General features: G+C 49.5%; 1 protein-coding gene across 1 annotated transcript in view; it reads right to left on the minus strand.

The window, feature by feature from the left end:
* Window positions 1-1,951, minus strand: part of LOC140403200 (uncharacterized) — a 330,215-nt gene extending 328,264 nt beyond the window's left edge. Inside the window, 1 exon segment of the mRNA XM_072490949.1 lies at window positions 1,549-1,951. Coding sequence (XP_072347050.1) covers window positions 1,549-1,633 — 85 coding nt within the window. The 5' untranslated portion in view covers window positions 1,634-1,951.
* Window positions 1,952-17,970: the final 16,019 nt, after the last annotated feature.

Here is a 17,970-nt window from a genome sequence, read left to right on the forward strand (position 1 = left end):
CTTTCTGTGTAACCCTTGTCCGGACCTCAATGGGGAAACTGCAGCCAGGAAGTGGATTTTTTTTTTAAAAAGACACTCTTCAATGTCAGACATGCTACATGTAGCAGTTTGTTCGATCTCCGAACTCCAGGCAGCTAAGTTAGCCGCCAGGGCAAGCCTGTACTGAAACAGACCATGTAAATGAACAAACATTCCACAAAATCTTATTATTCTTAAACTGGGGATATCTGTTAAACTTGTAGTGGTGGACTGGAACATTGATGGATTACATACGTGTGATATACAACACAAAAGCATTTAGTTTAAGCAGTAGAACCGTACAGCTCATAGCTTGCAGACTTAGGGGGTGGGGAGGGGGCGGGGGGGGGGGGGTAGTATCCCGCTCGTCTCAACCTGGTTGCACTTTGATTTTTGAGGCCATTCAGCCCCTCGAGCCTGTTCCAACATTCAATCGGACATTGAGCCGCAGGGGAATGCTCCAATTCTAATCCCGTTCCCCAACCCCATCACTTGAGATGAATGTCGGAGGTGGCAACATCTGCTGCCCGGCTTGGCGTGCCACCTGAACGAGACAACATGCACTCGAATGGGAAATCCCGCGAAATGAGTAATGCCCAGAGGGACAACTGACACGGTGCCAAACTCAGTGCGCTGTACAAACTGTACATGCAGTACTTCCCACTTTCCCAGCTTCAGTTAGGAATAATGCCAGTGGGTGGGGTCCACCACAATTGACTATCAGCCTCAGCATGGGACTCAAGCGTTGCAATCCAAACCAGAGTTGGACCCTTCAAAACAGAAAACCATTCAGGCACAATGTTAGCAAATTGCTACCCTAGTCGTGGCGTAACCAGGGGTTTATTTTATGCCAAGCACGTCGTTCCGCTTTAAGAACAAATTGCCCTTTTAAGAATGAATAACTACAGAGACTTTAGTCCAAGGGTTTACAATACAACACACTGTCTCAAATGTCACTGTCCAATTCACATGCAACTGGGATGCAGAATTGTTAAAATAATTAACAGAGTTTGACAAATGATGACACTAATAAAGATTATTATTATGTTGCTCATGTAAGTTCAATGCCGGGGACCCCCCCCCCTTATCAAAGCAGTTTTAATGCCATTCTGATAAATTGATACACAGTCCAGGTTACACGCTAATCCAGTGCTATCACATCATAATTGCAACAATCAAAGTGAGGCAGCTTCATCATAAATAAACTGACTCCAAAACAAGGTAAAATCCAAAACAGGACAAATGGACTTGACAATCAATAGATGCAGAACGCCAAGTGTAAACAAGAGGTTTGGGTAGAATTGGCACACACATACTCTTAGCAAAGCAGAGACTCCTTAAAAGTTAACCCAATTTAAAACAACGGGGCGAGAGATCTCAGTCCGGGTTTCATCCTCGATAATCCGCAAAAATTTCCAGAGCTCCTTCCTCCCAGCCACAGGATTAATGTCTTCCTCAAGATCAGTGCTGTAACATTCAGGCTGAGCGGATACTGGGGCTCAGAAGCTGCATTCTACAAAAGTCACTTACCCGCTTTGACACTTGACAAGTGATGCAGGGTTATAACAAATATAATCGCTTCCACCGGCCACCTTCCCATCTTCCACCGCCCCATGTGCAAATGACATGAAAATGGCCCAAATGTGGACTTGTTCCCCCCCGCCCCCCTTAAGCCAGCTTGGTTGGAAGGTCAAGTTTCTTAACTCCTGGTCAATGCATGTATCAGTTGGCCAGGTCCGATGGAGCCATTAACTTCTTGCAAGCAAAGTTAATCCTTAAACCCTCTCTTCCCCCCCTCCTCTCTCTCTCTCGTTCTCTCTGGTCACTGATTACATTAGTGTTTCTCTCCACATTTTTAAGTGGCGGAGGAGGGGGGTGGGGGAGAGAGAGAGAGAGAGAGAGTAGTTTAGAAAAAAAGTCTGAGAAAGTTACAGCTGATAATCCCCCCCCCCCCCCCAAGGAATCTGGGAGAGAGTGAGTGAAGGAGAGAGAGAGAAAGAGAGAGAGACATTTATTAATTGACACTGAGGAAAGCAAAAACGGAAGGTTCAGCAGAATCATAGCTGGCTCCAGCTCACAACCTAACTCTGAGTCTGCCAGCAGTGCCTGCTCTCCCATTGGTCCTAAGTTTGTAGCAGAAACTTCCAATTTGTCCAACGTTTGTAGCAAAAACGTCCAATTGGTCCAAAGTTTGTAGCAGAAACTTCCAATTGGTCACATCTCCTGGTCAATTTCTCTCGACCCCGGGAAAAGTAGCGTGTTAGGACGAGGGACACTTTGTCAAAGATGAGAATCAACAGGCCGGTTTTATATTTTTGGGGGTGTATGTATATATTGTGCCTGCACTTGTAGGGGCCTATTTTAACTCAATGCGTCAGGAGTTTCAAATTGTAATCCTGCCTCAAACAGCATCGGAAACGCCTGGTTTATCGCAAATGCAAAACGAATCACATTTAACATATTTGGAGGAAGATCCTTTGCTTTACCTGCACATGTTAAAAACGGATTTTTTTTGAAGTGCGTTTTGCTCTAAGTGTTGGAAGTCACGGAGTATTCGCTCTGGAGTTACAATGTGTTCATTTAAACAATTGTTCGACGTGCACTTGGAAGTGCAGGGTAGGGAGCAAGAGCGGGGAAGCGGGATTAGACTGGGGGGTTCTTGGACTCGCACACACGATGGGCCGAATCACAGAGTTTTGCAGGGCAAAAAGAGGCCCTTCGGCCCACCCTGTCTGTGCTGGCCATCAAGTACCTATCCTAATCCTATTTTCCAGCACTTGGCCCGTAGCCCTGTGCGCTGTAGCGTTTCAAGTGCTCACCTAAATACTTCTTAAATGTGGTCAGGGTTCCCGCCTCCACCAACCTTTCAGGCAACATCCTGGTGAATCTCCAGGATTGGATTGGATTGGATTTGTTTATTGTCACATGTTCCAAGGTACAATGAAAAATATTTTTCTGCGAGTAGCCCAAACAGATAATATAGTCCATGAAAAGTAAAGAAAATACATAATAGGGCAGCACAAGGTACACAATGTAAATACATAAACACCGGCATCGGGTGAAGCATACAGGGTGTAGTATTAATCAGGTCAGTCCATAAGCGGGTCATTTAGGAGTCTGGTAACAGCGGGGAAGAAGCTGTTTTTGAGTCTGTTCGTGGGTGGGAGGGGTCTTTGATTATGCTGCCCGCTTTCCCCAGGCAGCGGGAGGTGTAGACAGAGTGAATGGATGGGAGGCAGGTTCGTGTGATGGACTGGGCGGTGTTCACGACTCTCTGCACCTTTTCTAGTTTATAAAAAAATTGTTCATGGGATGAGAGTAGCACTGACAGTATTGAACCAGGTGGGCTTTTATGACAATTGTTTCATAGTCATCAGACTTTTAATTCCAGATTTTTAATCAAATTCGAATTTTACCATCTGCCGTTGTGGGATTTGAGCGCTGGTCCTCAGAGGATTATTAACCTGGGTCACTGGAATACTAATCCAGCGATAATACCACTCTGCCACACCTCCTCATGACATTGTTCCTGTGGAGTGGTGACCAGTACTACACACACTACTCTAGCTGTGGTCTAACGAACATTTTACATTCCATGTCTCACCTAATAAAGGCACATATCCCATGTGCTTTCTTAACCACGCTATCTCCCTGTCCTGCAGCTTTCAGTGCCATATGGACATGCGCCACAAGGGGCCTCTGGTCCTCCTGGGGTGCTATTGTTCATTGTGTATTCACTTGCCTTGTCAGTCCTCGCAAAATGCATCACCTCACACTTTTCTGGGTTAAATTCCATTTGCCTCTGATCTGACCAGCCCGTCGATATCGCCCTGTAACCTAAGGCTTTCCTCCTCGCTATTTGCCACACCCCACCAATTTTTGTGTCACCTGTGAACTTACTGATCATACCTCCCACATTCACATCCAGATCATTCATGTACACGACAAACAGCCAGGGGCCCAGCACCGACCCCTGTGGTCCGCCACTGGACACGGGCTTCCAGTTCCAAAAACAACCTTTGACCATCACCCTCTGTCTCCTGCCACTGAGCCAATCTTGGATCCAATTTGCCAATTTGACCAGAATCCCACAGGCTCTTACCTTCTTGATCAGTCTCCCATGAGGGACCTTGTCAAAAGCCTTAATGACATCCATGCAGATTCCATCAACTGCACTACCCTCATCTACACAGTTAGAGCTGGATTCTCCGTTTGGGAGACTAAGTTCTCCTGTGGGAGTAGAATTGTTTCTGGTCTGCATTGGCGATAGCAATAGTGCTTAGGAATATTCACTCTCCCTTGCTATTGTCATGTGAGAGTACCTTTAAGAAATGGGTGTTTAAGAAATGTACCTTTAAGAAATGGGTGTTTATCAGTGATGTCAGACTGTGGGTGGAGCTGGGCTGTTTGTCAGCTTTTTACTTTCGTTTTAGGCTGTTTGCTGCAGTGTGTGTTTTATAGTTTCGTTTTCAGAGCTGGATAGCTGCAGTCACAGCCACAAGGTGTATTAGTCTCTCTCTCTGTAATCTAAAGACTGTAAATCGATCCTGTGGTGATTTAAAACTAATAATTGCTCTCAGTAGTGACTTTAACCTGATGTGTTTCTGTTAAAAGTTTTTTTTAAAGTCTTATGGATGTTAAAAGGATAGCTTAAGGATTACTTAGTGTTGTATTCTTTGGGGGTTGTATTTGAATTGATGGTTGCTAAGATGTTAACTATTTTTTAAAAAGGTTCACTTGAGTTAATAGAATAAACATTGTTTTGCTTTAAAAAATACTTTTCCATTTCTGCTGTCCCACACCTGTAGAGTGGGCCGTGTGCTCCCCATACCACAATCTATTAAAAGTTGTAGGTCAGGTGAACTCCATGATACACTTTGGGGTTCTCTAAACCCTGGCCCATAACACTATGCACATTTATTCATGGCTGGGAGCTCGCAGGGCGAAATTCAGCTGTCGGGTCGGCATTTGAGCTGGCGACCCAATAGTGAGGGCGGTGGCTGGCTCCTCTCCAACCCCCCACAACGCGAATCCTGCCCCCCCCACCCACTGCGCCATAGTAATTACAGGTCACCTCCCCATTCCAAGTATGCACACACGAGGGTGACCTGAACCACACCCACCAACCCCCATCACAGACCACCTCATCAGACCCCCCAATCAGAGACCACCTTATCGACCCCCCATCAGAGACCAACTCATCAGAGACCACCCATAAGAAAACTCCATCAGAGACCCCCCCCCAACAGAGATCCCCCAACAGAGACCTCCCAACATGGACCCCCCAACAGAAACCCCACAACAGAGACCCCCTAACAGGGACCCCTCAACAGAGATCCCCCAACAGAGACCCTCCCAACAGAGACCCCCCAACAGAGACCCCCCAACAGAGACCCCCCAATAGAGATCCCCCAACAGAGATCCCCCAACAGAGACCCCCCCAACAGAGACCCCCCCAACAGAGATCCCCCAACAGAGAACCCCCCAACAGAGACCCCCATCAGAGACCCCTCAACAGAGAACCCCCCAACAGAGACACCCCAACAGAGACCCCCCCAACAGAGACCCCTCCCAACAGATAACCCCCAACAGAGAACCCCCAACAGGGACCCCCCAACAGAGACACCCCAACAGAGACCCCTCCCAACAGAGAACCCCCAACAGAGACACCCCAACAGAGACCCCACAACAGAGACCCCCCAACAGAGACCCCCCCCAACAGAGACACCCCAACAGAGAACCCCCCAACAGAGACACCCCAACAGAGACCCCCCCCCAACAGAGACCCCCCCCAACAGAGACACCCCAACAGAGAACCCCCCAACAGAGACACCCCAACAGAGACCCCCCCCCAACAGAGACCCCCCCCAACAGAGACACCCCAACAGAGAACCCCCCAACAGAGACACCCCAACAGAGACCCCCCCCAACAGAGACCCCCCCCAACAGAGACACCCCAACAGAGAACCCCCCAACAGAGACACCCCAACAGAGACCCCCCCCCAACAGAGACCCCCCCCAACAGAGACCCCCCCAACAGAGAACCCCCATCAGAGACCCCCCAACAGAGACACCCCAACAGAGACACCCCAACAGAGACCCCCCCAACAGAGACCCCTCCCAACAGAGAACCCCCATCAGAGACCCCCCAACAGAGACCCCACAACAGATAACCCCCAACAGAGAACCCCCAACAGGGACCCCCCAACAGAGACCCCCGAACAGGGAACCCCCCATCAGAGACTCCCCAACAGAGACCCCCCAACAGAGACCCCCCAGCAGATAACCTCCCATCAGAGATGCCCCAAACAGAGACCCCCCATCAGAGACCCCCCAACAGAGATCCCCCCCCCATCAGAGACCCCCTAACAGAGATCCCCCAACAGAGACCCCCCAGCAGGGACCCCCAACAGAGACCCCCCAACAGAGACCCCCCAACAGATAACCCCCGTCAGAGACCCCCCAACAGAGACCCCCCAACAGAGACCCCCATCAGAGACCCCCCCAACAGAGACCCCCCCAACAGAGACCCCCCAGCAGGGACCCCAAACAAAGACCGCCCAACAGAGACCCCCCCAACAGAGACCCCCCATCAAAGACCCCCCAACAGAGACCCCCCCATCAGTCCCCCTAACAGAGACCCCCCAGCAGGGACCCCCAACAGAGACCCCCCCCAACAGAGACCCCCCAACAGATAACCCCTGTCAGAGACCCCCCAACAGGGACCCCCCAACAGGGACCCCCCAACAGGGACCCCCCAATGGAGACCCCCCAACAGAGACCCCCCAACAGAGAACCCCCAACAGCGAACCCACAACAGCGAACCCCCAACAGGGATCCCCCAACGGAGACCCCCCATCAGAGACCCCCCAACAGAGACCCCCGATCGGAGACCCCCCAACAGAGACCCCCGGTCGGAGACCCCCTAACAGAGACCCCCCAACAGAGACTATCCCCAACAGAGACCCCCCCCAACAGAGACCCCCATCAGAGACCCCATCAGACGCCCCCATCAGAGACCCCCAACAGAGACCCACCGACAGAGACCCCCCAACAGAGACCCCCCAACAGAGACTATCCCCAACAGAGACCCCCCCAACAGAGACCCCCATCAGAGACCCCATCAGACCCCCCATCAGATACCCCCACCACAGACCTCCATCAGAGACCCCCCAATCAGACCCCACCAACAGAGACCACCCATCAGAGACCCCCCATCAGAGACCCCCATATCATAGACCCTTATCAGAGACACCCATATTAGGGACACCCCCATCAGAGACCCCCATATCAGAGACCCCCATATCAGTCCCCTATATGTCCCCCCCATCAGAGACCCCCATATCAGAGACCCGCATATTAAAACCCCCATATCAGAGACCCGCATATTAAAACCCCCATATCAGAGACCCACATATCAGAGTCCCCCATATCAGAGACCCCCTATATCAGAGACCCCCTATATCAGAGACCCCCATATCAGAGATCCCATATCAGAAGAAAAAAAACCTCCCCACCTTTCCACCCATCAGTCATACCTTCCCTGGGAGCTAAAGAGCAGTCCCGACAGAAACAATGAAAAGTCACTGCTTTTTCATTCACCAGTCCTTTTCACCTGCTGCCTCAGACAGAAGTGTTGAAAGCAGCAGCTGTTATTTCATCGAAAGCCAAAACACATCACAAGACTTTAAATTCACCCAGATTCTTTGATCTGCGAGGCTTCTATTCGTTTTCAAAGAGAAATAGCTTTTAGAAGGCTGTAATTGTGAGGGTAATAGCTTCCTGGCAGCCAGGTGCCTGGATTGTTTATTTTCAATTCCCTTTACACTTGAATGCATCTCAAGTACCCTGCTTTGAACCTAACAGCAATGTTTATAAACATCGAGGAGATAAGTGCTTCACCTCTTCTTTTTCTCAGCAGAAAGCACTTAACTTTATTTGATGAGGTGAGGACCTGTCAATCATAGCTAGAGGATTTGCATTTTGGGGGGCCCTCTGATGGACTTTGGGGCACCAATATTAAATGTTTACCCCCCTTGACCCACCACGGGGTCCACTGCATCAGGGCCACTCTTGAAAATACTTGCACCAATCCACACACGCTTGAATCCAAGACAAGATGCCTGGTTCATCATGGGAGCGCGGAGAATCGGGAGTCTAGTCCCTTAATTATATGCAAATGGTTTTAAATGACCCATTTAGATGCTCCCGCCAGCGTACGGTGTGTAGCTCGCTGCTGCCAACGGCAGGGGACCTGAGCATCGGAATGAGCACCGATCCTGTTTTTTGCCCGGTGCTCGATTCTCTGCCGGATCCGGAACCCCTGCTTCCGGAGGCTGAGAATCCGCTCCCTACTCACCTACTCACCGCCTCGTTTGAACTCCAGTTGTGGCCCCGGGTCACGTTTTGCTTGAAAATGCTGCCCCCCTTCAAAAAAAACACTTTGGGACATTTTACCACATTGAAAGGCGCTAAATAAATGCAAGTTGTTGTTGCTGACCAATGTTACGTTGACATGACAGACGCGAGTTTCTACGCTGATGAAAGTTCCTCATTCCACACTTTGCATGCAGTCCTCCATGAGGGATTAAATTCCAATCCCCCAAATCATTCTGAATGAATTGCATTATGAAGTGTTTCTCAGTCTGAAATCGGGCCACATGTGTAATTCTGTGAGTAGAGTATTCCCCAATTACCCATTGACGCAAAAATTGCTCACACCACACCCTGCGTACACCAATTGCTCCTGCCACATTGCGATCAATTATGAAGGATTACGTAATCTGCAATTTATAAAGTACAGTCGATTCTTTCAGTGAGTGGCCCGTCGGAGGCTCACCCAGAAACAGCTGGCTTTTAAACACGCAAGTTTCCAAACTGGGACTGACGGGCCTTGGAGAGTTCCCTCATATTCATTCCCATCAGGTCTCCCCCTGCTTCCTGCATCAATTGGCTTTTCAACGAGTCCGCTCCCTAGCAAATCACTGCAGCAACTTGTACCTACGTAAGGCCCTGATCGAAAAGCACGTCAAGGCTTGACAGGAGGAATTATCAAACAAATCTGGCGCTGACCCGCAGAGGGAGATGTGAGAACGCGTGGCCAAAGCGCTTCTTCCCGCAGGTTAGTCGGATTGAAGGAGCGTCGCCGAGCCGCAGACTTGGCACGGCGCAGAGGGAGGACATTCGGCCCATCGCGACAACGCCGCCTCTCCAAACCGACGTTTTGACTTATTGCCGTTCCTCTGCCTGTCTTCCCAGCACCCCCTGCACATATTTTGAATAGAAACAATCTTCGAAAGCCCCCATCGATTGAACCCGCCTCCCCCACACTTCCCAGCAACGCATCCCAGACCCCACCCACTCCGTGTGAAAATGTTTTCTCCTTCCTCACATTTGCTCCTTTTGCAAATCACTTTCAATAAATCTTAGAGGGGGAGAAAGGGGTAGGGGCAGGAGAGGGGTCGGGAGCGAATCCCAGAGCTTGGGGCCCAGGCGGTTGAAAATCACACGTTAATTTATTATAATGATGTTTCCAAAGTTGGATGTTGGGAAACGCACCCCGTCAGTGGTGAGAGGAAGGGACAAGTGCGTGACGCGTTTACGTCAGCGTAAAACGTGACTTTGCAGATCTCGCGATGTTTTCCACTCCCGTCGCTGAACCCGCCCGTGTCTTTGAAGTTCGAACTGTTTCTGTTCCGCTTCAGAACCAATCCGAGACATTACTCCAGCCGATGAAAGTAGCGATGAGCCTTTCACATTGCGCCATGACACATCACCGTGACGAGCGTCACAGTGACAGCTCCATCTTTCTCAGCATCGACGGGAAAGCTGTATCATCGAGCACATTCCACACGGATCTCAGCTGGCTTGAGAAGGAATTGGTGCCGAGATCGTCTGGGCACAAAGGCTACAAGAGCCGAGGCAGGTGCCCATCGCCGGTTGGATGCCCTCATTGCCAAAACCGGAGCTCCAGCACCAATGTCAAAACTGAAAGACAAAAGAAAGAATTTGCATTTCCAAAGCACTTTTTTTTACAATCTCAGGCCACCCCAAGCGACGAAGCTTCTTCTCAAATCTGGTTGTGACACGGCAGTCAAAATGAGCACAGCAAGATCCCACTCACGGCAATGTGGGTAACGGCCAGACCGCCTGGCTTTGAGCTGCTGATTTGAGGGATAAATATTGACCAGGACACTGGTGGGGGGGGGGGGGAAATTATCTAAAGAGGGGGCAAAAAAAGAAAAGTCAGGGCTAGGGGGTGGGGGTTGCGGGGGGCGGGGGGGGGGGGGGGGGGAATTGAAGCAAGTGCAGAGGGCTGTCCGAGAATCGATAGACTGAACAGTCACTTGCTGTGGCTTCTGTAACTACCCTACGATTCTGAAGCCTTGCGACGTGCGCCCAGCTGAGAGAGCAGTCAGGATTCATCTGAAAGACTGTCCTCACAGCACAGCAGCACATATCCATCCAGTATCGGGTGTGTCAGCCTCGGTTATGGAGTTAAAACCCCAAGCTTAATCTCATGACCTCCTGATTAAGAGGAGTGCTACCCACAGAACCATTTGGGCTTCCTGCTGCCATTGGCCAGGGTACTTCAAATACTATAAAAGTCAAACTTCCAGATTGGAAGACCTTTTTTGGAATAGGTTTTAATTAAGTGGGAGTTTCCTGTTTGCTAATTGCTGGGGCTTAACGCTTGAGGAGCATCAGGTTTCGATCTGTGTGTATGGGAAGCAGTGAGCAATGGGCGACAGCAGTTGGGATCTGATTGAAGAAGTTGGAACCGTCTTTGATTTTTATGGCCGCTCTCTCTGGTCGGAGGCCTAACCTCTGAACGATCATTCAATGTCCCACTCAGATGAGAACTGTGCCAAAATTAACTTGGAAACATTACCAGATGGTTCCAATCGGCATCTGAAAGAGAACGATTGGACAATGATGTGAGGCATCTGTCACACCTCAGCCATTTACACATTCCACTCTGCGCACGTCCCTCGGGAATCCATTTTGTCTTTCTGCTCTATTTATACAGCACCTTTAAAGTAGCGAATCAACCCAAGACCCTGCACAGGGGCTTTATGACACACCCAGCCCCAGAAGGAGTTATTAGCTCAGAGGACTCAAGGATTAGCCAAAGGGATAGATTTGGAGAAGTGGCTGCAAGGAGGAACGTGAGGGGGAGAGATGAAGGGGAGGTTTTCTAGAGCTTGTGCCTGAGGCAACTGAAGATGAAGCCAGAAATGGTGGACTAAAATTGGGAGTGCGCAAGATGCTAGAGTCCTAGAGCTTTACAGCACAGATAGAGGTCCTTCTGCCCATCCAGTCTGTGCTGGCTATCAGGCATCTATCTAATCTTATCCTACTTTACAGCACTCGGTCCGTAGCCTTGTATGCTGTGGCGTATCAAGAGCTCATCTGAATGTTTCGCAAATGTTGTGAGGGTTCCCCCCTCCACCAGCCTTTCAGGCAGCGAGTTCCAGGCTCTCATCTCCCTCCGGGTGAAAGGTTTTACCTCAAATCCCCTCTGCCCTGACCTTAAATCTATGCCCCCTTGTTATTGACCCCTATCCACCTTATCTATGCCCCACGTAATTATGTACCCCTCAGCCTTCTCTGCTCTCGGGAAAAGAGCCCCAACCTACCCGGCATCCCTTCATGGATAGAGGAGCACAGATATTGCGGATGGACGTGGAGTTGCAAATGACAGAAATAGGAAGGGGGCAAGGCCATGGAGGGGTTTGAAAGCATGGATGAGAATTCTTAAATCAAGATGTTGCCTGAGCAGGAGCCAGTGCAGGTCAGTGAGCGCAGGGACCACAGGGCAGCTTTTCCCCAACGCTGGTTGAATGTTGTACCTTGCCCTCAATGATCTTCCTTGAGCACCAGAAGGACTAGTTCTCGTTTCCATATCAACCCGATTAAGCTTAGTGACGGGGAGAATGCAGGATTAGACTCTCAAATCAGTTGAGGGATATTGTTTGAAGGCTCCTCTGTATTGCCCCACTGATGCACCCTCAGATTACCCCCCCCCCTGCACCCCCCCCTGCACCCCCATCCCATCGATCAACCTGACGTTCCTGTTTCTCAAAATACCTTTCGGCAGTTTCTTTAATTTATTTTACGGGATGTGGGCGTTACTGGCTTCAGGCCAGCATTTATTGCCCATCCTCGATTGCCCCTTCAGAAGGTGGTGGTGAGCTGCCTTCTTGAGCCTCTGCAGTCCCTGTGGTGTAGGTACACCCACTGTGCTGTTAGGGAGGGAGTTCCAGGATTTTGACCCAGCGACAGTGAAGGAACGGCTGATATGTTTCCAAGTCAGGACGGTGAGTGGTTTGGAGGGTAACCTCCTGGTGGTGGGGTTCCCAGGTATGCTATGCTCTTGTCCTTCTAGATGGTAGTGTCCGTGGGTTTGGACGGTGCTGTCTAAGGAACCTTGGTGAGTTACTGCAATGCATCTTGTAGATGGTACACATGGCTGCCACTGTGCGTTGGTGGTGGAGGGAGTGAGTGTTTATGGATGGGGTGCCAATAAAGCGGGTCGATGAAATCTGTACATGTCCTTTTGCGCTATTTGTCTGAAGATAGTGGGTTTGCACCAACCCAGGGAGAGTTCTCTTTTGACCCGTTAAGACTGCTGCGACTTATTTCACTCTTGGGTCCTTACTGTAAACGGAGAATTGAATCTCACCATCCCCTGTTTGAATTCAGCTCCCACAGCTCTCGGCCACTTTGTCTTTCACTTCGAAATGTCATTCTTCCAACATTGAGGATGGAACAAGCAGCATGTCAGCAGTCCAGCAAAATGAACACACCCCCAGGAACCCTCTGCATCTGAAATCTGAAAGACAGTATCCGTCTCTTCAAGCAGGACACATGGTTCTGTTACTCGGGGTTTGAGTCCTCCAGTGGCCCGAGCCACGCCTCCTACATAAAATTGAGTTTCTTCAAAACTCTGCTGCGTGTCCCCTGTCTTACTCTCAGTTCTAATCACCCCGCTCTCCTCCACCCCCCCCCCACGGTGCTCTCTGGCCCACATTGGCTCCTGGTCCAGCAGCATCTAAAATTCTAAGCCTTGCTTTCAAATCCTTCAATGCCCCTTTCTACCTCTGCAATCTCATTACACGCCCCCTGCCCTCTCCAGAATACCCTCGGAGATATCTGTGCTCCCTCCAAATCCATTGGTGTCCAATTCTGCTGGGAGAAGATTCAGTAGCAACTTTTCAAAGGGAAATTGAGGAATCACTGGGAAAGGAAGAACGGAAATGCAGGGCATTGGGTGGGGGAAGGGCAGGGGACGACGACTGATAGGATACTTCTTTCAAAGAGCCAACAAAAGTACAATGGGCTGAATAGCCGATGGCCTGAATGGTCTACTTCTGCGTTGTATCATTCCACGAGCCCAACCTTGTAAAAGTTATTTGTATTTTTGTGCAGCGCACTTCGTACTGAGGAGAAGGAAGGGGGCTTTTTGCAGTTCAAAGATTTTATTCAGTCTCACGTTTGCCAATGATAATTCTAACGGCGCCTAGCTGTGTAAACACGTTCCCTCCATCACAGGGAGGAAGCATGAATGATTGCGGGGGGGGGCGCAGAAAGTGAAACACACAAAATACGGTACTGAGGGAACGGCCAGACTCCCAGACAGACAGGTGGAGAAAGCTTCTGGAAAGAAAGGATTGAGAAGTGGTAGAGAAGGCAAGGAGTTTGGGTGCAAGTGTCGGATTGAGAGTTTAGAGGGGAAAATAAAATGAGTGACACCCAGGTATGGTGTAAATAAAAACAACCCAAGACTGTGGTGATATGCATCACTGTAAATTCACAAGGGGTTAATGTACTTACACTACAACTAAATAAACACTAGAGGGAGCACCAGAGACACCATGACACACAGACATTCAACCAATAGGTCAGTAAGATAGGACACGACCAATGGGCAGTCAAAACACACCCAGAGGTGACACTACCACAAGGGGGCTACCCATATAAAAGGACAGGGCACACATGCTCTTTCTCTTTCCACGGGCGACACAGGGGCAGATCAGAAGCATCACACCCACCGCATGGCTTAGAGCAGACTGGTTAGTTAGATTGAGTTACTATAGTAAGATTAGCAGGAGAGTCGAACTCAAGTAGGAGAATTGTTAATAAACGTGTTAAACCGATCTCCAAGTCTGAACCTTCCTTTGTCAGAGAATACATCTAGGAAGCAGCTTATGCTACATGAAGAAGCAGAACACAACAAAGACACAACCCTCCTGCAATGGAGAATAGGGGATCAGTCTCGTTTATTCGATAAAAGAGAATGTTTCATTTGGGAAATTTTCATGTTCTTCTATTCCCCATTTTTGTTGTGGGTTAAATGTTTTTCTTGCAATTTTTATCACCTATAACAATAATCTTAATTGTCACAAGTAGGCTTACATTAACACTGCAATGAAGTTACTGTGAAAATCCCCTAGTCGCCACACGCCGGCGCCTGTTCGGATACACGGAGGGAGAATTCAGAATGTCCAAATTACCTAACAAGCACGTCTTTCGGACGCAGACACGGGGAGAACGTGCAAACTCCACACAGACAGTGAACCAAGCCGGGAATCGAACCTGGAACTCTGGAGCTGTGAAGCAGCAGTGCTAACCACTGTGCTACCGTGCCACCTGAGATATTGTGTGCAGTTTTGGTCTCCTTATCTGAGGAAGGATTTTCTTCTCAGCCTTCTTTGTTCAAAGGAGAACAACCCCAGCCTAACCAGCCTCTCCTCAGAGCAGAAATGCTCCAGTCTAGGCAACATCCTGGTAAATCTCCCCTGCACATGAGCTCACACCCATTCCTGCCTTCCTCTTCCAATTTTGAGAAAGAATTTGCATTGAAATTGTGCCTTCATGACCCCAGGACATCAAAAAGCACTTTCCAGCTAATCAAGCTCTTTTTGGGTTGTGGTCACTGTGATAATGCTGGAAATCCGGTAGCCAACTTGCATAAAGTTCCCACAGAAACCACATGAGACAATGACCAATGAATTGCCATGTGAGTGTCCCTTTCAGAAAGTTTGGTCTCTTACCATGTGACTTGGAGCACAGCTTCAGTGATGTCATTTTGTGGGTGGAGCTGGGCTGTGGCTGTCAGATAAGAGGGCTTTTTTTGTGGGTTTCAGTTTCCGTTTTGTTGCTTTGGACTGCAGAAGGAAAAAGAAGTGCTTTCTCTGTTTTTCTCTTGTTTCCATTTCAAAAGCTGTTCCAGTGAAAAGCACATTGGGCGTGGCAAACTGCCTTGGGAATTTTAAAGATAGAGTTGCTTCCCGGAACGAGTTTGAAACTGCTGGTTAGAAATGGATTAGAATCTCAGGGAAAGGACCAGTCCCATTCAAGTGAGAATACAGTGTGCTGGGCCACGCCCTTGAAAGGGGTTTTGGTTTGTTGGATTTTGTTATTGAATTGGAACAGCTAAGGAGAAATTCATTAAGTGTTACATACAGAGATTACTGTAGCTATTGTGTTGTCTTTATGTTTGTAATTGATAAAGATTCTTGCTGTGTTTATATATAGATATGTTAACTACATTCTCAGAATAAACCTTGCTTTGATTTGTCGTGTCTGGGAAGTCTGATGAATCACACCTGAAGCAAAGGCTTTTGTGCTCATCAGGTGAACTTCATAATACGCTTTGGAGTTTCTAAGCCCTGGCCCATGAACAGAATCTGTTTCTCGTGATGTAGGTTGAGGGATGAATGTTGGTCAGGATACAGGGATGACCTCCCCTGTTCTTTGGAATACTTTCAGTGGGAGCTGCTACGCCAATCTGGGGGGACAGCAGGGCATCAAGTTAATGTCTCACCTTAAAGCTGGCACCTCTGACAATGCGGCACCCCCTCGGTTCTGCGCTGGAATGTCGCCTCGATTTTGGGCTCTCGTCTCTTGAGTGGGATTTGAACCCACAACGTTCTGACTTGTAATTGAATTGCACTTTCTTCCCTGCCAAAGGTGCAAGGGAAGGAATCCTGGGCGGGATTCTCTCAGCCCACGCCGATTTGGAGAATTGCCAGGCCGGGCGCGGTTCGCGCGATGCCGCCCCGACGCCGGTACGCTGATTCTCCGGCGACCGGCAAATTGTCGCCGGTACAGTTTGCGCGGCGCCGGTCGGGGGCCGCTCTACGCGCCACCCCCCTCCCGGCGATTCTCTGCCTGGGGTGGGCCGAGTGGCCGCCAAAAAAGCCCGAGTCTCGCCGGCGCCGTTCACATCTGGTCTTACCCGGCGGGACCTCGGTGTCCATCCTGTCGGGGGCAGCCTGGTGAGGGGGGGATGTGGAGGGGGGAGTCCGATTCAGGGGGGCGGGGGCCTCCATCGTGGCCTGGCCCGCGATCGGGACCTACTGATCGGCGGGCCGGCCTCTCCTGGTGGGGGCCTCTTTTGCTCCGTGCCGGCCGCTGTAGCCCTACACCATGTTGCATCGGGGCCGGCGTGGTGAAGGAGGCTACCGCGCAGACCCGCGGCACCCATTTGATGCCAGTCTCGGCAGCTGGAGCGGCGTGGGTCACTCCAATGCCGTGCCGGCCCCCTGTAGGGCAGAGGATCACTACACTTCGTGGTCTGATGACGCCATCATTAAACTCTCCAGTTTTTACGACGGCGTCAACACTCTGCCGTCAAAAGGAGAATCCCGCCCCCTGTTTCAGAGAATCTGGGGGCAGTGAATTGGAGGTTTAGTAGCCATGTACTGATGGAGAAAATTGTAGTATTTACAATGTCCAGTGAGTGATATCAACTCGAGGGAGGACCCAGACAGAGTGAATGTCACGTGTGTGCGTGTGCGTGGGTTTAGAGTCAATTGTTGGGACGTTCTCCAGCACCCCTCAGCAGAGAAATCATTCTTCACCCCCATGACTTTCACCTTTCCGAATGCTTGTCTGAGCCTAACTCAGGCTAGCTGAGTCACGGGGCCTGGTTGGCTGCACATCTTCCATGACATTCCATTGGTACATGTCTGAAAGGCTTCACATTTACTGTACGTTTAACTGCTTAACCAAGCATTAATCTGACAGGCCAGCCACACCCAATCTGCTGGCTTGCAGTCTGGAAGAATAATGGGGGTCAGACACAGGCAAAGTTTGGAAATACCAGACCTCTAATGTACAGCTCCGAGGCTCAAATGTACATTAAATCAGTGCTGTGCATCCTCAGAAATGAAAGCTCGTCAGACCTATTGAACACCCAACCCATAGAAGAGATGAATTATAATGAACACGCTGAAAAGGCCAGCAGTTCAAATCCATCCGATGCTTAGATACGAAAATAGAAAATACCCTTTGCAGTATTATCCTCTTATACTTAATGTTCTTGTTGCCTATTTTAATGGTGATTATTCTATTTATTCTCATGGACAAATAATGTAATAGATGACAATGAACCTTTGCAACACAGACAAACTCAGCCGACACGTACTGCAATTGTACAGGGCGTTGGAGAGGCCACATCTGGAGTATTGTGTGTAGTTTTGGTGTCCTTATCTGAGGAAGGATGTTCTTGCTGTGGAGGGAGGGCAGCGAAGGTTTACCAGGCTGATTCCTGGGATCGCGGGACTGTCATATAAGGAGAGACTAAGTCAGTTAGGATTATATTCATTGGCGTTTAGAAGAGTGAGGGGATCTCATAGAAACTTACAAAATACTAACAGGATTAGACAGGGTGGATTCAGAAAACCCCGATTGTGGGGGAGTCCAGGACTAGGGGTCACAGTTTGAGGATAAGGGGTAAACCTTTAGGACTGAGGTGAGGAGAAATCTCTTCACCCAGAGAGCGGTGAATCTGTGGAATTCGCTCCCACAGAAAATAGTTGAGGCCAAAACTTTGTGTAATTTCAAGAAGGAATTAGATACAGCTCTTGGGGCTAAAGGGATCAAGGGATATGGGGGAAGGCGGGATCAGGGTATTGATGATCAGCCATGACCATAATGAATGGT

This window comes from Scyliorhinus torazame, chromosome 27, assembly GCF_047496885.1.
Source record: "Scyliorhinus torazame isolate Kashiwa2021f chromosome 27, sScyTor2.1, whole genome shotgun sequence".
Lineage (NCBI taxonomy): Eukaryota > Metazoa > Chordata > Chondrichthyes > Carcharhiniformes > Scyliorhinidae > Scyliorhinus > Scyliorhinus torazame.